At 42.1% G+C, this 22,623-nt stretch overlaps 1 protein-coding gene across 2 annotated transcripts in view; it reads right to left on the bottom strand.

Moving 5' to 3' along the window:
* Positions 1–3,481: 3,481 nt before the first annotated feature.
* VDR (vitamin D receptor) overlaps positions 3,482–22,623 on the bottom strand; it is an 86,208-nt gene continuing 67,066 nt past the window's right edge. For both annotated transcript variants that reach the window (XM_053374467.1, XM_053374475.1), the window contains 6 exons: positions 13,469–13,653; positions 11,213–11,324; positions 10,768–10,930; positions 9,566–9,717; positions 7,832–7,948; positions 3,482–5,562 (listed from right to left, as the gene is read on the bottom strand). In XM_053374467.1, coding sequence (XP_053230442.1) covers positions 5,303–5,562; positions 7,832–7,948; positions 9,566–9,717; positions 10,768–10,930; positions 11,213–11,324; positions 13,469–13,653 — 989 coding nt within the window. In that variant the 3' untranslated portion in view covers positions 3,482–5,302. The remainder of the gene's footprint in view (positions 5,563–7,831; positions 7,949–9,565; positions 9,718–10,767; positions 10,931–11,212; positions 11,325–13,468; positions 13,654–22,623) is intronic.

Here is a 22,623-nt window from a genome sequence, read left to right on the forward strand (position 1 = left end):
TCTATCCATAGCTGTCAACCTTCCCTTTTTTGGAAGCAAATTCCAGCGCCGTTTCCCGCTGCTGTCCCGGATTGTTAGATATCCCGTAGACTGTCCCCGGGACAGGTGAGGCTGCTAAGCCCTTATTTTCAAATCTGAAAGTTGACAGCTATGAGTCTATCCTACCTCACAGGGTTGTTGTGACGCTCCTTAAGGAAGGGTGAAGGTTGTTGAGTTGTTTTAAAGCAGTAATTGTCCTACCCACCCGCCTTCCTGAACACAAATAGAAGCCATGTGTAAGTATATTTAGGGGACAAGCATTTTATTCTTTTTCTTCCACATTTTCTTACCCAATTTGAGAAACCTCCTTCCCAAAAAGGCAGTTTTCACCCCTCTAGATGAGCGAAAGAGTCTGCAGACCAAAGCGTTTCCTGCTCATGCAGTGTAACAGGGACTTCTGGCAACGCTTCTCCCCATTTTCTAATGTTTGGTACAAATGAGGATGGCAGACAGCAGTGATTTTGAATAACCTTGTGCTAAAGTGTGTGTGTGTGATTGTGCAGTTGAAAGGCTTCCCCAGGGTCATCTAGTCCAACTCCCTGCAATGCAGGATTATCAGCCTACAGACACTGAATTAGAATTCAGTGTTTAAAAGAAGCTGCCCAACCTTCTTTGGGGACAGAAACTCTTCTTTGCTTTCATCTTCAGGCATGTTGCATCTTTGAAAATATCCTTGAAGTGCTCCTTTTCTGTGTCTGTTAGTTACTGAACTAAGGCAGGTTCCTAAATGAATTGTCACTATACAGTGGTACCAGTGTGAACATGGCCGGAGTATTGGGTTTGGATAAAGGAACTTCATGGTTTGAATCCACCCAGCAACAAAATAAATGCTTAATTTCTCCAGGGCTGCTTCACACATGACAGATACATCTCACAGAAGTACAGTGGTACCTCAGGTTGCATACGCTTCAGGTTACATACGCTTCAGGTTACAGACTCCGCTAACCCAGAAATAGTGCTTCAGGTTAAGAACTTTGCTTCAGGCTGAGAACAGAAATTGTGCTCCGGCGGCGCAGCAACAGCAGGAGGCCCCATTAGCTAAAGTGTTGCTTCAGGTTAAGAACAGTTTCAGGTTAAGTACGGACCTCCGGAACGAATTAAGAACTTAACCCGAGGTACCACTATATAGTAGATAAGAACTACAGACTCCTATGGAGACACCACCACGACCGGTGCAAGAGTGGAGCAAAGCTCTGTGTACATTTGGATTTTCTTCTTTGAAGTGTGGGGTATATAACGGGGAATTGGTGCAGCCAGGAAATCTGCTTTTAAAAACCTGGTTATGAGCAGCTCAACTTTGTCCCAGAGAGAATGAAGTAGCAATCCTATTCTACTTTTCTGGGAGAGTAAGCCCCACTAAACTCAATGGGATTTAATTCTGAGCAGACATGTATAATATGTAAGTAAATCACTCAAGTGAAATGATTTTTTTTCTCACAAAGCAGTACGTTTTTATTAATAAGGTAACAGCATTCTACACTTACAACTACGAAAACAGTATTCAATCATTCTTTGTCCTGTCAATAAAGCTCTGGAATAGGTTTTGGTTTTTTAAATATTAGATCTATTTATCCATTAGAAAAAAAGCCCAAAGATGTACAGAGGAATAAAAAGATAGCATTCGCCTCTAGGTCTTCATCATATTTACCACCACTATAATTAAAATATAGATTTGTCTCTTTAAATAATTCTACTGATTTTTTTATAAAGTGCATTGCATGATTTAAATTACACAAGGCAACAAGAGATGATTTGTGTTTCACATTTGGAAAGAAGCTACTCCTCTCTTATTGTACAGGTTTGGCTTTCGCATGCAGACTTGGCAAAAATAAACCCCAGCATCTCTGAAAAAAGAGCAGCTATGATTCAACTATCATTGTCCTTAAAATGTCTAAAATCCAATTTACATTTTACAATAGACCATTTTCAACCCATATTAAATAGCTATTTACACATTCAATTATACCACAAAACCTGGTGCAAATTGTTCAGCATAGGCATCATTAATGGATTTAACACAGGAGCCGGGTATCTAAACCACTCTCCCAAGCTACTGGGAAAATACAGCAGCCTGGTTTGTTTTCCAATGATTGCAAACAGTCTTCTATCCTCATGGCTTAGGGCAGACAACCAAAAGACAACCCCCCCAAAAAACCTTCTTTTTAAAAAAAGAATCAGAGGAAAAACAGCAATAGATCTGTGTGAAAAATTCACAATAGAACTAAGAGCTGGCTTGACTTTAAAAAATTAAAAAAAATAACCCAGGGCTAGCTCATCAATAACACACGGGTTGGGGAACAATGTTAGGTTCCATTCTTCTCCACATTGACAGAACAAGCATATTGATACCTCCATCCCTTTAGGCTTGAGGGTTATTTCCTGAGACAGGATGGAAATCTCGCACCTAAGACTGTGATTCCTACAAATGTTATATGCCTTTTTGTTTCAGGCAAGTCCCACTCTCCCTCCATCCCTTAACCAAAGAAAGAATGGCAAGGAACTGCTAATTTCCCCCTTGCAAATAAGCCTAACACGCAAAGCTACACACAGAAACCTCTCTCAGAATCGGCAGCGTGTCCTCTAACTTAGCACAGCTGCTTCTCACATTTTGGGAGGCGGGCAGGCTTTGCAAAGTGCATCCACTCAATCATGTTCTCCTGGATAAGCAGCTGGGCATCTTTCAGCACAGCAGCGCATGCCAGGGAATTGCCACAACTCCCTGGCGCATGCCCACCGTGTGTGCGCAGATGCACATCTCCCTTTCAAACCTGATGGCACTCGTGGCAACAGCATGAGGCTGAAAGGCTGCTAAGTGGCTGTATGCTTACATGAAAAGCCAGGTTGCAAATGCCACTACAGTATCCACAAACCCCTAAAATATCTGTTTTATTTAAAACATCTGACAAGCCTTTCTTAAGGGGCTATTTGCCCCTGCAACTCAATTGGGCTTTGAAAATGAGTTTGGAAGGCTTGCATTACAAGCCTATCTATCTAAAGAGATGTGAAGTAAGTGGGTACTTTCTTTTCGTCCCCACTGCCAGGCTGCAAAGGTCTGTGAAAAGGGAAATAGTTGTACTGCTGGGAGGTTGGGGGGGACGGGACACCACAGACTTACTCCATGTGGGTGGGCTGCCCTTGTGCCAACTCTCCAACGAGCATAGGAGGAAGTTAAAGGCTTTGATGAATCCTACCAAATCCTAGTAATTAAGACTAATTTTAGAGTAAAAGAATCTAGCCATAACTTTGGGAGGAACCGATTCATTGGTCTGGAGCAGACTCAAGGCACTTTGCACCATAATTACTTTCTACCCTACCCTATTACCCTACTGACACCTAGAGATCAAGAGGGAGATTTCAATCCAAAAAAAGGAAGCTCCCTTCCTTTATTCCCATATGCAAAACCCTACCAGCACAACCCCAAAGGATTTGTTAAACTAAGGGGTTCAATGTGACCTTCCTTTATTCACGGAACTGAATTCTCGTCATCTCACCAGACATTTTAAGTGACAATCTGTAGCTGTGCATACAGTGTGCAAATTGCAGCTATTGCAGTAATAAAAAAACCACACACAAATACAATAACACATTGGTGAATGTACACTATGTGTTTGAAGAGAGTAGTACGCTTGTACGTATTTGATGAATAGGCCACTATCTATCAAGCGTCTAGGAGAGAACATCTATATTCATCTTTGCTCTCTCTCTGTTGTTGACAGTTAATTTTACATTTCTCTTTTGTGCAATTAATAGCTATGTATCCTCCAATCTTACTTTGGATTCTGTGGGACCAATGAAGCTACAACTAAATATCCCAAGCACGTTCTCTGCAAAGAAATTATTTTAATATTGGCAATGAATTACTTCCCTTTTCAGCACACAGTTCACATGTGCTTTGTTTTTCCAGAGGTCATATACAGTAGTCCAGAAGTTGTCAAACTCACAAAATGTCACTTTCAGCCTCCCTGAGTGTTACTAAGGGCTGATTATGGCTCCAGCATCTGAAAATCACCTCTGCAGAGTACTTCTCAATGTGATGGCTGGAATATTTTTGGTGCTACTTTGCATGTGGCTTATCTTGATAAACGGGGCTTTCCCCTTGCCACTCCAAAGTAACCCAAAGCGACCCTGAACAAACTCAAGCCTGCTGGCTTGATGAGAAGCCAGTTCTGTACTCCTCTTGGCAGCTGGCCGTGCTTGAAACAGTGTAAGAACTAACGCTGCAAACAGGACATGAGTTGTTAGCAGGCTTATTTCTTGGGAAACAATGCTGCGCTCCAAGCAGGGGCTTGGCTATTAGGAAGTCAACTCCCAGAGTGTCTACACCAGGTCACAGGTCAAATATAATTTTCCTCCCGTTACAAATTTATTTAGTGACAACAATGTGCCAGGCATGTTTATACACACTAAAAAAAGTCAGAAAGATGACACAGGTTATTTATTCCTGTAAACCTGGCTGTGTACATGCCCCCCCCCATTTTACTCTGCAGCCAATGCACTCCCACCACTGGTTTCGGAAGAGGTGTACATACGATATTATCTTAATCCGTATCTCTCTTCCATCTCTCCTGCATTTTGATGTATTTCTCCCCAAATCACCTTTGATCCAAATTAAGGAAAAGAGCAACCTAGCTGCAGTTTAAGCTGATAATGTGTACACAGCCTGTGCTTTCCCTGTTTACTCTTAGGTTAATAAATGCTTTTTCTAGTACTGAAGAGCTCTGAGGTTTGGCAGAAAATTATGAGAGGTGAGGGGAGTTGACATTTTGCACCAAGAATAACAGTTACTCTTCCCTGCATGTTACAGTCATTCTGAACCAAAAGCTCTCAGCGTGTTAAAAGAAAGAATATCCCATGTCCAATCCATCACAAATCTTAAATTCCACCCGCTGTTATTCAACCATTCACCTTCCATTTAAGACACAGCACAGACATTTCAGTTGCTGGCTTGAAAAGCTCAACATTGAAGAAAGCAACAAGCGGTTTCATCATGGCAAAGCAACAAGTGAGAAAGATCTTTAGTTTTGATAGGCAGGAGAGAAGGGGCTAGCTTGCGAATTGCTGCTCAGCAGCAATGCAAAATATGAGGCTGAAGATATACAAACAATGCAGTCCCTCTGGTAGTGTGGAAAGGAAAAAAAATCAAAACTCTTGCCGACAGAATATACAAAACTTCAACTTGGGCCAAAGCTCTCAGTTTGCCACCAGCGGGAAGCTGGGCTGACTTCTCCCTTTACTTCAACAGGTTTCATTCCCAGTCACGGAGTCAGGAGATCTCATTGCCAAAGACTTCGAGGACCAGCGGAGTCAGCTGCATGCTGTGCTCCGGAAGAAAGGAGAGGCAGCGATATTGCTTGGAATGCTCCTCGTTCAGGCTCCGGAGGTCTGCAAGTTTCTGGATCATCTTGGGATAGAGCAAGCGGTTGCCCGGAGGAGGGTGTCGGCAGAGAATGTATGTCTGCAGGATAGCTGAAAGATGATCTTGGATGGACTCCACCAGAGCAGTGTCCTGAACGCCAGGGCGGTCTAGGAACAGAAAACATAAACACACCTCCAGTGACCAGGGTAGGCAAAAAGACAAAGATAACAAGAGTCTTCTGTTCCCTCTACTTGTGGTTAAGTTTGTCTTTCCCCCTCTTTTGTTTTCTGAATACTAGTTCCCGACAATCGGCCCATGCTGTCTGATACTAGTTTCCTATTATGGGCATCCCCACAACTACTCTCAGAGCTACCAACTCGGCTCTTAAAAATCTACAAAACATTGCTGAATTTGCACAGTTACACTCACACATCCTCTAATATGTTTCATGCCATGTGCCAAAAGCAGAGGCATGAAATGGATCTTATCTGAGGATCGTGAAATACCATGTTTCATTTCTGCTAAAATAAAGCAGCCGAAGATATCAGCCCAGGTCTCTTTTGCATGGGGAAAAAAATGAGCATCGGGACTTTAAGAGCAACAGTTCAGATCACTGAATATAGCTTAGGTTGTGTTTTATGTAATTATCAGAGCTGAGGCTCATGTTACTTTCTTACTGCCCCTGCTGCTTGTTCTTAAGTTATTGAAGAAAGCAGCCATCTTCTTCCTTTTGCAGCTTTTATAGCAGGTGGGGAACCTTTCCCAGCTGCCATTTTTCTTCTGAGGAACCCATGACATTGGCAAACAGCAAAAAAGTGGGTGGAGCAATGGATGAGACTCTTACTTTTGTACAGCAGTTTACATTCCAGCCATGCAAAAGTCAGAAGTGACTCTCTCCATCCAATCAAGCAAGTGGCACCATCCCTGGTTCAAGGAAACATTCCAGCCCAGGCAAAAATACTCAAAGGAGGTGCGGAGCAGGGACAGGGCAGACAGAGAGGCCTCCATAACTGAATTTGGCCTCTGTAGGCTCCCCACCCCTGTTGTGTAGGCAGGAAAAGAGACCCCTTGCACCACTTGCCGGACTTTTTATCGCCTTGTGCTTCTGGCAAGGAAAACTCCAGGGGTTCTGCTGCTCATTTGTTGCAATCCCAACATTCTAGCAACGTTTTTAAAAATAAGGGAGAGCGGGAGGCTAGGTGCTGATGATGTTGAAGCACCTCCCTGTGCTGTCAGGCAAATGGCTGATTCATTCCCCCTTGGATGTTCGGGAAAAAGCAGCCGCTCAAAATGAGGCCCTACTTCAGCAGACTCCATTTCCTCAGCTTTATGTGCTAAGGAAACAAACTAGTAGAAAATCAGAAGTAGTTAAATTCAGTTCTCCACATTTCCACATCAGTTTGCATTTTTATAAGAAGCCATTGTGGAAATTCATCAGAAATTTGCTACAAATTTCTCCTAATACACTTCTTTTGCAATTTTTACGTAATGTAAACATTTCTGCAAAACAAGTTTCCCTAGTATAATGCATTTTTATATGTTATTTTCACTGACACATGCACACTTTACCCTAGTATATGCATTCTTGCGACCCACAGCTAGAAGAGAAAGCCAAATGAGTTTCCTCCTAGTGGATAGGGACAAGGATGTTACTGCCCCAGTGGCTTCCTTTTTAACCTCCATCTTACCCGAAAAGGTGCTTAATGAATTATCCCTCTAGGGAATAGGCAGGGTGAAGCAGAACAATCGAGTACCGTGTGATCCTTGACAGCCTCACCCCTGTCCCTTTTAAATTTATCCTAGTGTTTTGAAATGTTTTAACTCGTAATGCCAATAAAGATATTTGTATTTGTATTTATTTGCATTCCTGCACATGTTACTTGGCTGGATAATTTTATTGCAAAATTTGTGGAGTTACACGGATTTTGAAGGATGGCTATGTTTCGGTTTGTGTGTTATATGGGAAAGTGCAAATTGGGTAGATTTGCCTATGAATGCAAAATGAAGAGATTTCTCTCCCCTCCCTAAGCGTCAACAAATGATTAGGATCCTGAATAATCATAATAAAAGAGTAGCAAAGACTCCTGCATGATCAATGAAGGAGGCTACAGCTTCTCAGTATTTGCCAAAGGGTAAGGATACATTTGTGGAAGGTATATTGTGCTCTGTGGAAGGTATAGTAAAAAAACCCCAGAACAAAATCCAATCTTATGGCTTATATTTTTCCTTCCATGTACACCCATCACTCAAAATGTAATTGTGGCAAAGCAGATGCTTGCATTCTTTTCACACAGGACAGCATACACCACTGTGCATGTTATTTCCTATATAGAAATTATATCCCAGAAGTGGCTGGCTTGTAGATGCCACCCGTGGTTGGTGCTGGTTTTAATCTACAATTAAAACACAGCCGGAAAAGGCAAGAGTTTCTCTTACCAGGAGAAAGGATGCAGATGGCCATGAGGAGAACATGTTCTTCTTCATGCAGGTTCAGCTTCTTCAGGTTGATCTGAAATTTAACAAGGGGCTCAAGCAAGTCCAGGCTATGCCCAGCTGAAACAGAAACATAAAAACCCTTTTGAGAGGCAGGCTCTAGATTCTTGATAGATTTATCAGCTAACGTGAAACAGAGCAAGAAGCAAAATTAAAGATAAATTCACACGTGGATTAATAATAATAATAATAAATTTTATTTATATCCCGCCCTCCCCAGCCGAAGCTGGGCTCAGGGCGGCTAACAACAATCAAAATAATCCAACATTCTAAAAACATTCATTATAAAATTAATTAAAATCAAATTAAAATCAAATTGATGGCAACCATTAAGCAAAATTCTGTGCAGATTGCCAGAGGAGGGGGTCAGGCTGCGCCCTGACTAAAGGCCTGGTGGAACAGCTCTGTCTTGCAGGCCCTGCGGAAAGATGTCAGGTCCCGCAGGGCCCTAGTCTCTTGTGACAGAGCGTTCAGCCAATCCTGCCTGGAGACCTCACAAAAGAGATGAGCTCGCTCGTGCTCAGTTGGCATGATAATACTATCAGAACAGGAAATGCTCCAGTCCTGGAAACTTCCACATATGTTCGGATACAAAATGAATACCAAGGCTGTACAAAGAATATATATTTTCAGATGCCTTGTTACCGTTTTTACTCACATGTTCAGGAACTATTAAGGGTCAAGAGCTTTCCCTTCTGATGCAAGTGCTGGTGTTTGCACACTCCCTCCATCAAAACGAAGCATAGTCAGCCTGCAAGTCACTTAGGTATGATTTCACTAAATTATCTCCCGGCCATTTCAGGGCTGGCTAGCAATGATACATTCTGACACCTCCAATTCTGTGACTTTGGCTCCATTTTGCAAGTGCCACGGCATCTTCAAATAACTAGGGGTTTGAGAATTATAAATATGATGGATATGATGGGCTGCCGGCACTTTGGTTGTTGATGTGAACAGAATACCCAAACTGACGATTCACCCATTACTTATAAGGACCAATTTATATGAATGCTTTTTGAACTTCCCACTTTCTCCATGTTGGAGAAGTTACTTTTGACTTTCTGCAGGTGGAGAACAGAGATGGCAAAGTGGTTGTCTGAATGCTGAAACAGGCACCCAGCTTTTTATTGAACACATCACACAACACTGTTTTTTGTTGTGTTTGTAGTGGCATGCTAAAAGCTGGAACTGAGTCCATTATGAAGCAATGAAATGCCCCGCCTCCCTACCCAGTTGCCTAACTGTGATGACACAATTGTGTCTTCACAGTTGGGGGAAAACCTGAAAAGGCAATCGCATGAATTGGTTCCAAAATATCAATAGACTAAGTGAGAAACACAACTCTCCCTCGTTCTTGGATTCATCACCTAACATCCATTATTTCCCAAATTACGGTATATTTTGCAAACCATTTTGCACAACCCCAAAAGCAATATATAAATATTTTAATCAATAAATTAAGCAAATCACTGGATCACTACCTCACAGATTGTACTTATCCTAACTTTTGCATTACTTTGGCCTTCTGTAGGCCTTGAGTTGTATCTTCTAGGGATAATGATACCTAGTATTAATTGTAAGCAAATCAAGATGAGACAAGCTCATTTCGGTGGCTGCTCCAGAGCAGCCTTGTGCTTGACTGGAATCTTATACCATTCACACCTAAAACTACTGTACCTTGAGTGACATCGCTGATTTTGTATTTGAAGTCATTGCTGCCACAGGTCCAGGACATATCGTCCAGTGAAAATGACTGATTTGAACGGAGCATAATTACTTCAATGACGCTGGATTTCAGTAGAGCAATCTGGTCCTCCGCTGTTAGATCTCTACATTTAGGGAAGAGAAAATATATATCTGAAACCTCAAAGCATCCAGCATCATAACACTCCATTATATAGGGGTTAGAACTGATTATTTGCTTCCTTCCAGCGCTACAGCTTGCCGTGTGATACTCAAAGGAGCTCCCTCAGTGAACAATTGTGCACTTTATCATTTCACTGATCTCATTTACTCAACCCTCTGAATGTCAGCCTCCAGTCTCCTCTGAAGAACCATGTGCAACACACTATAATAATAATTTTATTTATACCATGGGTTGGTTCACCCATTTGTGCCCATAATACACTGACTGTAGCATATGTGAATTGTATCCCCCAATTCTTGTACAACACTTTTCAATGTAAATAGCCCACATATTGGGTTAAGAGCCATCAACTGCGGAGTAATCCATGCACAACTCATAAACTCCAACTGTGAGCTCAGTTAAATTTCCCGGCTTGACATGACCATTGCTCTTCATTGTGGGAGTGCAGTGCTGTCCAGTAGATAGGAACAGCTTAAGTTCAATCATGTCAAGTCATAACTGATGCACATCCTGCAATGTTCGGGCAGATAGAAGCTGAGGAAATCCTCATTCAACTGAGCCATGTGTCAGAATGATCATGTAACAGCTCCATTAATGCTCAATTTACAACGAGATTTCTTAATAAGCAACCTTACTGCAGGCTAAATGGATGAGAGCGAGAAGCAGAGGCAATAATGACATTGATGTTCTGGCTCACAGCCATATTGAAGGATTTACTCAAATTATGTCTGGATAGAAGGAAGCTGGGAAAATGTATTCTAAGTTCCTAAATTTATTGCGCTGAAAAATACCGTTCTCCTGGGGAAATGATTTCCTGTATGTATTTATTAATACTGTTTAGTTGTTTTCAGTTTTTTATTTTTGTTGCAACCAACCCAGAAGTCTCCTTCTGGAAGCTGTGTGGTGTGGTACAATTTTTAAAACGAATGTATTAAACACACACACACAAATACATTCAAGGGAAGGAAAACGCATTGAACCATTCTGAAGAAACCAAAGCAAGCATCCTTACTTGAACCCTGGAATCATTTTTGCAAATCCAATCACTTTTTGGATGCTGTAGCTAACAAGGTCGGCCACGTGAGGCAGCATAGAGAGGTGTGAGAAGTCCATGGACATGGTTGCACTTTCATCGCTGTCATCACTGAGTTCCACACTCGATAACATCCTGGGCTCTGCAAGACAGAGAGGGGAAAGCACACAGATTAAATCAAAAGTTAAGGCTTTAAAAAAGCCAGATCTAACAAATGTATTAAAGGTTTCTGTGAAGGAGGATTCAAGTTCAGCAATTGAGCCACAAGATGAGAGGGGGTGGGCTGGGCATCCTAAGGAGCTCTGATCTACAAGACAAGGGGAAACTGAATCTGGCAGAGGAGAAAACAAATCCATAGCTGGAGATAACATTCCTGGATTTGTTTGCTGTGGGCCTGGAGGTCATTTGGCAATCTTCACATTACCTGGGGAAGAGCTGAAAGTGTCTGAAGAGTCTTCTGAAGAAGAGAAGCCTTGTGACATAAGAGAGGAAGATCTGCTTGTGCTTCTTCTGCCTGAATCAAGTCTCACAGGAGGCTGAAACAAAAAAGGGTACCATTCCAACTATTTGTCAATTGCTCTTTTCAAATAACATCTCTGTCTGTCCCCAACACTTTAGTTCTGTTTGCTGGTAAATTTGTGCACTGACAAGGGCCCCTTGCTAAGGAAAAAAGAATGGTTTTACACAGTGCTTTTTTCTAAAAAAATAAATAAATGTTTAGGGGTACTCTCATTTTCCTACTCATATTGAAATACTCCCCCTCAATGAGGCCAAACTTAGATTCACAAAATGTTTAGGGGTCCCTGCGTCTCCCCAGAAAAAAAGCACTGGTTTTACATCTCTAAAATATCCTTAGAGCTTCCCCACCAATTAACTAAATGGGAATTGGGGCCAGATTGATACAGAATACTTTTATAAAGTCCCACCCACTATGTTTTACTTCTTTTAAATTTCGCCTAATTCGTTTACCCTGTCAACCCATTTCCTTAAGATTAACGGTTCCCCCTAGGTAAAAATGTTTCTGATGTACCATGATTTCCCCCCAACATGGCTAATTTCTATAGTAATGTAGAAAGGCAGACTTAGAAAACACACACACAGAGAAAAAGCATGTTATGAGCCAGAAAGATGTATTTAGCATCTTATGTATGTGAACATTGAAAAGGCATCTGCAAATGCCAACTCACATCATGTAAGATACTTAATTATCACATTTGTGTCATTTTCAGAGTGGGGCCAGGAGCTGAAGGGTACTTGGAAGCTATAATCCCATGGTGGAGACATTTGTTTTGCTTAGAATATTATCAGCTGGCAGAGAGAGGAGAGGCGGAAGTCTATTGGGAAGTAGCACAAAACAACAAGTGTTACCAGCTCCAAGTTGTCAAAACCATGAGTCAGACAGAGCTGGTTCTCTTTCCCCCACTTCTCTCTCTGCCCCAGCCCTTCTCCCTAGCTCTTACGTGCGTCACTCAGACCCCAAAGCTAAGCTCTAGTTCCCAGCTGTTTCACTAGTTCTTACCAAACAGGAAGGAGTTGTGGCTGCCTCAGCCACAAGTGCTTTCTCCTCCCTGCTCTTTCTTCCTCAGAACTGAGGAAAACAGCTGTTTTAGGACATGAGTGCAGCTGAGGAAGATGTGCCAACAGGTGGCTAAATGGTACACCCGCCCACCAGAAGCCTGGCATTCTGGTATCCACACCGTCCAATGGAATAAGTGGCTTCACAATTAGGCCTTCAAAAACAAGCAGCAGGCTCAGAGGCTATGAGATTTGAAAGCACCTCACCCGCAACCAGATCATATTGATTCAGCACACATGTTAATTATGGCATTTGACAAGGCACCAAAAAAAAATTACGAATGCCACCGTTTCAAAAGCTTCTCTTAAAGGTAAAGGTAAAGGTAAAGGGACCCTGACTCTGGGGTTGCGACGCTCACCTCGCTTTACCTGCCGAGGGAGCCGGCGTTTGTCCGCAGACAGCTTCTGGGTCATGTGGCCAGCATGACTAAGCCACTTCTGGCGAACCAGAACAGTGTACGGAAACGCCATTTACTTTCCCGCTGGAGTGGTACCTATTTATCTACTTGCACTTTGATGTGCTTTCGAACTGCTAGGTGGGAAGGAGCTGGGACCAAGCAATCGGAGCTCATCCCGTTGCAAGGATTCGAACCGTCAACCTTCTGATCGGCAAGTCCAAGGCTCAGTGGTTTAGACCACAGCACCACCTGCCAGTTCCAAAGGCAAAGGTAAGGAAATATCATATACAGTGGTACCTCTGGATGCGAACGGGATCTGTTCCGGAGCCCCGTTTGCATCCTGAAGCGAATGCAACCCGCGACTGTGTGTGCGCGGGTCATTTTGAGTGTTTGTGCATGCGTGAGCGGCAAAACCTGGAAGTAACACTCTCCGTTACTTCCGGGTCGCCGCAGAGCATAACATGAAAACGCTCAACCTGAAGCACATTTTACCCGAGGTATGACTGTAGTTCACTCACAGCAGGTAGATTACGGGTCTACCTAACTGGCTTCAGTTTGCAGGCTGCATGTTACTTTCTTCCAAGTGAGAAGGGAGCAAAGGTTTCGCTGATTCAGAACTACTGCTTCAATTTACTTATTCCACCAGCAGATGTCCTACTAGTCACAGCCGTAATGAAGTTAGAAGGAAAGTGGGGCCTGAAGCTTACCCGGAATTGGTTGAAATCAGAGTACGTGGAATCATAGGTCTTGCGGTGGGCTTCCAGGAGGATATCGATGGTCCGCTGTTGCTCCTCTAACAATTTGGGCTTTAGGCTCTCTTTCAGGGCTTCCTCTTCCTTCCTCTTCATTATCATCTCTCTTTTCCTCTGAACCTCTTCATCTGTCAGAATAACTGTCAACAGATGGAGAGATGCCAAACACATTTAACACTTAGAATCCATCTGCTAGGACAAGCCGAAGAGTTAAGTAACTCCAGGGCAGTCTTTTATAAAGACTCGGAGTGATTAGCACGGTGACACTAACGTCCGAGAAGAGAACAAATAACTGAACAGACAAGAAAACCAATGACAATTGGTGAACCTTAAAACTTCATGAAATGTTCACAACTCATTTGCCAAGCAGGAGCAACATTTGCGTGCTACACATCTAAGCAAGATGGTTGCTGGTAACAGAAACCTATCTCTTAAGTGTGCATGGCCCAGTCAAGACTCATACCCCTGACTGCATCTGATAGCCACTGTGAGAACAGGAAACTGAGCTAGATGGGCCGCTGGAATGATCCAGCAAGCTCTTCTTATGTTCATATGCATCTCACAGATGTCAAGGAAACAGAAAGCCAACAGCATTTCTTTCCCTTGTACAATGATGCACACTCCAAAATGGGCAATGCATTTTCCATGTATACAGCTGTAAATAACTAGTGGAACAGTGCAGCGCAACTCCTTGAACATCAAGCAACTGAATGTTTGTGGATATATTTCCATCGCTGAGTATTGTGACATTAGGGCTACCAATACCAACATTTTGAGCATTTCAGGATAGGAAGAGGTCATTTCAGAGGACACCGTGGCCTCTTGTGTCAGAACGCTATCAGAAAAAACAAAGTTTTGCAGCCTGTGTAGGCCTTGCAGTTACCGTGCATGTAAATTAGTGCTGGTGGGAAGGCAACTACTGTTGAGTAAAGAGGGGCTGCTACAGATGTTCACACGAGTTGTGTGACATTAATAGGCTATCGGGCATATTTTCAGCGAAGAGAGACAAGAGGTGGTGACCAAACAATTCAGTAGAATCAAAGTTAACTCCAAGCAGACTGGTGTGACTGTTATGGAGAAGAAGCTGCAGGAACGTGAAGTGCTTTAGTGTGCAAAAATACACAAATTTCAGCAGAATTTCACAATATGCTGCTTTTTAAATACAAGATGGGAAATACCCTGTGCATGTTCTGTGGAGTAAGATTTGAAGGTCTGCAAGAAAATGGACTTGCCTGCAGAGTGACCACACCACACATTATTTTGTACATAAAGTGGGCAGGTGTGTCTTGTCTGCTCTTCAAATCAGATGGGTTAATTAGCTCTGGTTGCATACATGTTCTGAGGAATTACATGGTATCTCTGTAGCCACAGCACACCTTAATCCAGGATTATTTTGGATACTCATTTTGTATCACTTGGATTGTTAAAGAATGCCTCTGCGGTTGGGACATGGCAACCTTTTTGGACCAGTGAACACATTTGGAATTATGAGGAAGTGCCATAGGTAGCAGTCACAAAACAGATGTTGCTTGGAGCGAGGGGGAAGCCACAAAATGGCCGCCACATTTACAAGAGCAAAGAAAGAGAGAGGACTACAAAATGGTGCAGCCGTGTCCTCCATCTCAATGTGAAAAGTGCCTACACTAGCCACTCCAGTGCTTGTTCACAGAAAGAAATTCTTAGCACCTTTCCTCTGTTCACAACATTGGCATCCAATGAAATGTGGGCATATTCAATGTAGGAGAGGCCAAGTCAGTGCAATTAGGTACTGAGAAGGAAGAGCAAACAGCTTCTCTCGCACACTGTAGAAAAGATATTTACTGATTTTTCATGGGAAGAATAGGAGATACTGGTGCCATGTTGGCCACCCTTAATTAGAAAATCGTGGACTTAAATTATTTCAAAAAGATGCTCTGAGACAAAATGACAGCGTGGCAGATGTCCACACTGGAAAGAAAGTTGGACTTAGAACCTGGGAAATTGGAGCTCATATCTCTCCTCAGCTATTGGTAGCCTTGAGCAATCAAGTTTCTGTGCTTGGAAACTGGAAAAAATGACCTATAACACAGATGCGAGGATTAATGAGACAGAGATTAGGAAGCCCTCTGCACGCTAGAAGTGTTACAAGGGTCAGCCTGCAATGCATCATGTGCAGGCATGAAAGGACACCAAACTGAGTTTTGCAGCTCAAGCCACTCTGTGTGTGTACACTAGAATTGCAGGGCTCTTAAGAGTCTTCTTATCTTCTTAGCTAGCGTGCAGGTATGAGTTGTTGAAGGAGAATGTCAGGGTGGGATCCATCCTGTGGTTGCAGCTGGAGCAGAACCTGTTATGGTTTGCAAGAGGCCAGCACACATAACTTGCTATAACAATGGTCTCAATGCTGCTAGGATTCCAGCAACCAAAGAAACGCAGTTGAGCTGGGTATACACATCATGCCCTTTCCAGGAATGCCTACTTCTGATCAATTTCAAAACTGTTGCTGATACATTTTTGATTAAGTTGTGGTTATCTTCTGATAGCAACAACTGAGGCCAAACCTTTAAAATCTGAGAACTGGGGAAGGAAGAGGATTCTGAGCCATTAGGTTACATGAGGGTGGTTCTTTTCCTTTTTTTATATATAAAATTTTTATTGGTTTTTCAACATATATTATAAGACATTACAAACAACAATACACAAACAAACAAACATATAAACATGTATAATTTCATTTTTTTTTCTTATACCCAATTTCAACGACTTCCCCATGCCTCCCTTTTCTGCATCCCTGTTTTAAACTTTTTCAGCAACCCCTGATCTAAAATACTTGTAATTCCCTTTCTTTAACCTTTTTTTTTCACTTATCCAATCATTTATCGCTGCAAATCTGCTATGCTTTACCCATGACATTTTAACACTCACTAATTTTACAACAATTTTTAAGATAAAATTTAAATTTCTTCCAGTCTTCTTCCACCGTCTCTTTCCCTTGGTCGCGGATTCTGCCCGTCATCTCCGCCAGTCCCATGTAGTCAATCACCTTCGTCTGCCACTCTTCCAGCGTGGGTAGTTCTTGTGCCTTCCAATACTTTGCTAAAAGGACTCTTGCTGCTGTTGTAGCATACATAAAAAACGTCCTATCTTTCTTTGACACCAATTGGCCTACCATGCCCAGGAGAAAAGCCTCTGGTTTCTTATGAAAGGTACACTTAAGCACCTTCTTAATTTCATTATAGATCATTTCCCAGAAGGCCTTAATCCTTGGGCACGTGAGGGGGTGGTTCTTTTCCTTCCTCCACCCCTCCCACTACAAAAACAGGGTGAGCCCAGACAATATGTCTCAGATATATACAGTGGTACCTCGGGTTACATACGCTTCAGGTTACAGACTCCGCTAACCCAGAAATAGTGCTTCAGGTTAAGAACTTTGCTTCAGGATGAGAACAGAAATTGTGCTCCGGTGGCGCGGCAGTAGCAGGAGGCCCCATTAGCTAAAGTAGTGCTTCAGGTTAAGAACAGTTTCAGGTTAAGTATGGACCTCCGGAACAAATTAAGTACTTAACCCTAGGTACCACTGTATATATTTAACAGTTATGCTGGAAAATGTCGATGGCTGGCACAAGCTGCAAAGTATATTACTCTATGTTGCATAACACTTATTCTTCAATCTCGTCTGATTTCACATAATGGTTTATTGCTCCATAAAAAATAATAATACAGCCAGATTTGTGATTAACATACCTCATGCATTACTCAAAATAGTATCTAGTTAAGAGACAGGGAAGTATGTGAAAGATCAGAGTCTCAGCTCCTTGTTTAGAAAACACAGGCACACATGTATTTTATTTCAAAGGGAACTAAGAGGGTGACCAAACTCTCAGCAAGCTGTTTACCAGAGACATATTATTCCCTTTTCTCTGAATCACATGCATTACTTCTGGGAAATTTGCACAATACTAGTCACGTGCATGTAGAAATATTTCTACAGGAAAAAGATCACAAACTGCAGTTTCCTAGGAAATCAATGCCACACCCTGATGCATATTTACAACCAGAAAACATGTGGTTACTGAATCTTCCAACCCCATTAAACTAAATGCCATATAGTCAACAAGCTATTTATAAAGTAGGGGAGACATCTAAAAGAAATAATAAAGTAAATGTGCAAATCTGTGCAATATGTATCGGTATTATGATACAGCAGCTCTTAGATAAGGTGTAAGAATGCACATCCAGGCTGCAAACTGGTTTGTTCATTTTTTTTTATAAGAGCCCAGATTTAGGAATCTGAAGCTGAGGCAATTCACTCAAGGCCATCCAATAATTGCAGCTGAAACAAGGCTGGTATCTAGGAGCTAATCTAAAACCACAGTAATAAAACCTATTATTACTCTATATTGCATTCAACTTTATGATTCTATTACTGAGATTCCCAGATATAAAAAACCTCTTAATTACTTTCAGTAAATCTAACAATGAACAAGGAAACTGTTTTTGGCCTCAATTCTGAAAGCAGGAAGATTGGAGAAGGAGAGGGATGGTAAAATCTGAAAGAGGTGCAGAATACAGAATGGTTGTGGCAACCCAGCCAGATGGGTAGGGTACAAATAAGAAAATTACAAGTTATTATTATGTTTGCTGTATTCAATGATGGAACAGAATGCATAGATTAAATGAAAGGTAAAGTTGAGTTTCAGAGTTCAACAACAAGAAGAGTTTGCCTTGGGATCAGTTCACAGCACCTATTTTTACCCGGCAAGCCTTCTGTGAGTTAAGCAGTCTCATGAACACTCTCACATGCTGAGACTTTGGGCTTGGCATTTCTTAAAAAGAAACATGCTTAAACTAGGCAGTGCAGGCTAGGACAACGTGCCTGTCACATTTACAGGGCAGCTATATTGTCAGATGTCAGCTAGTCTACAATGTGGTCTTTATGTATACACTGTTTAAATGGTCAATGAACCTGCCCTGCTTTAATAGTTTGCCCTCTTGGCTATGGCTCACTGAGACAAGAGTCTCTGTGTGTAATGTAATAATACAAGCTCAAGAAAAGATTCTCATTTGATGCAGGTTTCTGCCAAACTAGCACCAAATTCGTACGTGTGAGATTTGCATTTTCACATTCAGTGTAGGATTTTTCTTCCACCATTTGTGCACTAAAAGCTACAGTCAAGCATTGAAAGACCCTTTTAATGCAACTACAACTCAGCAGCACAGTAGAAAAAGAACTTGCAGCCAACAATAACGTTGCTTTTTACTAAGACACTAGCAACCTTAAAAAAAAAGTGAGTAGCAATTCACAAGAAAGCATTCATCATAGGACTGGGATGTTGTTTTTGCAGACACTGGGCAGAAGGAACATTTTACAGTTAAGGTGGGGTTTGGAATGAAAGGTCTGGCAAGGAAAAATAAAAGCACCTAGGTCATGTGCTGTAGCAGCATACATGCGTGATGCAAAGCAAGTTGCTCTGCTATGCAGCCTGCAGCTACTTACGGCTGAGGGTTAATTAGCCGCTAGTGTTTTTCCAATACAAAAGTTGCACAACTCTATGCATGCCTGAAAATGATCGAAAAGATCAAGGTGGTGTCCAGCTGTGTGTTTCAAGGCTATGAGGTGGCTAGAGTACCAACATTCATTTGGAGAGGTAACTAAGTTGTGAGTTATATAACTGTGTAAGCATTTTTTATGCTTATCCTCAAAATAAACCCAAATAAAGCAATAAGTAACACCCCCCCCTTCGCACCCCAGCTCCTTTAGCTTAATGGAAAATAAGCACACCCCTTCAGGCCTCTATAAATTAAATAAATAACCAGAGGCAAACTCTCACCAGGTAACAGAGCTTCCAGTGCGAATACTCTCGCTTTGGCTGACTTGAGTGGAAGCTATTTAGTCCAGATTTTATTCTTTAGAAAGGATCGGGCAAATATAAAGTCAAACCATGCCAAAACTGCAAGGACAAAGAGTGTTGGTGTTAGTACCTAAGGACCCTAAGTAGCTATTGCAAACCCCCCAACTCACTGGCCATGCTGCCTGCAGCTGATGTGAGTTGTAGTCCACAACATCTGAGGAACATCGCATTAGCTATGCTTGGTCTGGGGGAATTATGTTTGCCACAGGCTCTCTCGCCTAAGTGGGTGCCGTTTTGGAAGAAAGACATTTTCAGTTCTTTACAGACATAACCTTAATGGTATAGCCCCTGCCCCCTGCACAAATTCAGGCACCACCTCTATTCAACATGCAGTTGTTGCAAACGTGTGCACTGCACATTTGGATGGCTGAGCACTGATGAATTAGGTGGAAAATAAACACCCCTGGGCATACATAGCAAATGTTGTGGGGGCTGGGAGACTGAAGGGGAAGCAGCAGGAGGACAGGCAAAGAACGTAAGCATTCATGGATTGAGCCAAATGGGAGTGGTGTTCATATGTGTGTGTTTAAAATCTGGCTTTAAAGTCAAAACAGTTGTTTTTTTAATGCACTAGACTGGCACGATTGCAAACTTTCTTCTGGAAGGCTATGGGGATTGGATTCTACAGGTTGCCTCATCTACTCCTTATGACAAACTCGGTCAACTTGTTAACAGAGAGGCGATGTTTGTTTTGGAGACTCTTAATGTCTTCTAGGAAGTGATTAGCAGCCTCTTTACCACTACACTTGGCACGGATAAGCTTTGTTTAAATGCTTACAATTGAGGGGGAAAGGTTCTTTACAGCACCTGTCACAAATGGATTAACTTTAATTCTATTCCCTGGAAGAAACAAAAACACCTGCTTTCAATATTCGCACTTGCATGAGACTGAAGAGCAAAGGAGTTTCCGCACTTTGCTTCAGCCAAAGTAGGCATGCTGAAAAATTCACGCTCCACATTTTAATCTCCTTCTGGAACCCAGCCAGAGTTTTCCTCTTCCCACAAAACAGTGAAGCAATGACTGCCTCATTAAGACCACCACATGCTGTATCTTTTGTAGAAAGCGTTTTGCAAGGCCAATCAATGATATCTACTGAAAATCCCAGTCAAATCTCTCACTGAGAAACACTTAATCTTATTTATTTGTTAATGGCTTGCACTATCCAGCAGACAAATGCTGTAAAACAAGGGTAGGCAACGTGGTGCCCTCCAGATGATTGGGAGTTGTAGTTTAGCAACATCTGGAGGGTACCACATTGGCTACTCATGCACTAAAGCAGGGGGCCCCAAACTTGGGTGTCCAGCTCTTTTTGGACAACAATTCCCATCATCCCTGACCACTGGTCCTGCTAACAAGGGATGATGAAGAAGAAGAGTTTGGATTTGCTGGCCCAAGGTCACCCAGCAGCTGCATGTGGAGGAGCGGAGACGCGAACCCGGTTCCCCAGATTACAAGACTACCGCTCTTAACCACTACACCACACTGGCACTGGATGAGGGGAGATGTAGTCCACAAACAGCTGGACACCCAAGTTTGGGGAATCCTGCACTAAAACATCTTGACACTTCTTTAACTAGTCACAAGAATCATGATCTACCATCCCAAAAAACCAAACACTTCTCCTCCTCCTCTCACGGTACATTGGAGGTTTGATCTTCAAATTAGGTTGTTTAGAAGTAGTTCTGGCCATCTGTTTCCAAAGTGACTCAGAGACACTTTTTAAGAAAACAAACCTTTTTCTTTTAATTACAAGCTCATATTCTTTCTTTCTTTTTAACACGCAAGAGCAATGGTTTTTATTTCCTTCTGTGATGCAAAATATTTAAAGATTCTTAAAAGGGGAAAGCGGGGGTGGGGAAGATTTGTTTCTGAAGAAAACCTTTAAATATACCGCTAAGTATTTCGAACAGGGCTGGAAAGCCTATTGCAACAGCTTGTGTGCTAAGATAGAACGTAGGAAATGAATCACTGTAGCTTCCCATGCAACCAATATGTTATGAAAGATTAAATGATGTTGTAGAATATCTTCAGATCAATGGAGATAGTAAAATTATTCAAATTATTCATATGGATTCCGAGTACCCAACACTGGTGCTAGACCATACTATATCACTACTTTGCAACCAGTTCAACAGCAGACACAAGGGCTACCAAGCCTGTTGCTGACCTATGTTTGCATGCAATGCATGGCTGTGGAGCAAAAAGGCATAAATGTGTTCAAGTCCAGGTAATCAGTCTGATTCCCCACTAGGGCAACATGGATTTCCCTCCCCTCTGTACCTCCCCCAAATTCACTCTGGAGGCTGAGAAGCCCAAGAGCAGCCTATGGGGAAGGAGAGGGGAGTTTGTTTCATTGGGAAAACAGAAATCACCTTTGCGTTAGGCTGAATTCCACTTGCCATAATGTTATTTTTTGCTTCTGCTTAGAATGCAAATCTGTGAGCATTCCAGAAAATACATGTGATTTGTACAACATCAGGCAACAGAGAAAAGAGAGAGATACAACTTACCACAATATCTTCCTATTTTGTGTATCATGTCTAATCTAAGATGCTTTTATGAGTAATGATTTTGAGCAATGCTTCCACCCCGCACCATCTGATATTTATGATAAAGTTGAGCATTTTCAAGATAAGACAAACTGCTTGCTAAAATCTAACAAAAATCTCTACAAATGTGAACTGAAACCATAAAATGTGATTTGCGTGCATGTAAGCAATAGCAACTTAGGCTGTGTACACACCATATAGTTGAAACACATGGCTTCCCCCCCCCCAAATCTTGGTAACTGTGGCTTGCAGCTCACAGCACTACAATTCTCAGCACCCTTAACCTACAATTCCCAGGATTCATTGGGGATGCTGTAAATTTATGGTGTGTATGCAGCCTTAAACAGGAGTGATGACAGCTGATCCAGAGCTTTCCCCTACATATAGAAGGTGTAGAATTGTGACTAAAAAGAGTATTGCAGCACTTTTTCAGGTTTAGCTACTTTACTGCAGTTTGAGCTTCAAAAGACAAGAGCCTATTTCATTCAATGTTATGAAGTGGACCAGGAAGGAGATCCACTGTCTTTTTTTACAAAAACAAAAACACACAAGCAAGAGCAATTGAAAGAACCATTACAATTATAATGTATTTTTGTCAAACTAACTCCCAGAAGTTTTTTCAAGCTGTGCTTGAAATTATAAATCTATATAGTTCACTCAAACCGCAGG

Source organism: Podarcis raffonei, chromosome 2 (assembly GCF_027172205.1).
Source record: "Podarcis raffonei isolate rPodRaf1 chromosome 2, rPodRaf1.pri, whole genome shotgun sequence".
NCBI lineage: Eukaryota > Metazoa > Chordata > Lepidosauria > Squamata > Lacertidae > Podarcis > Podarcis raffonei.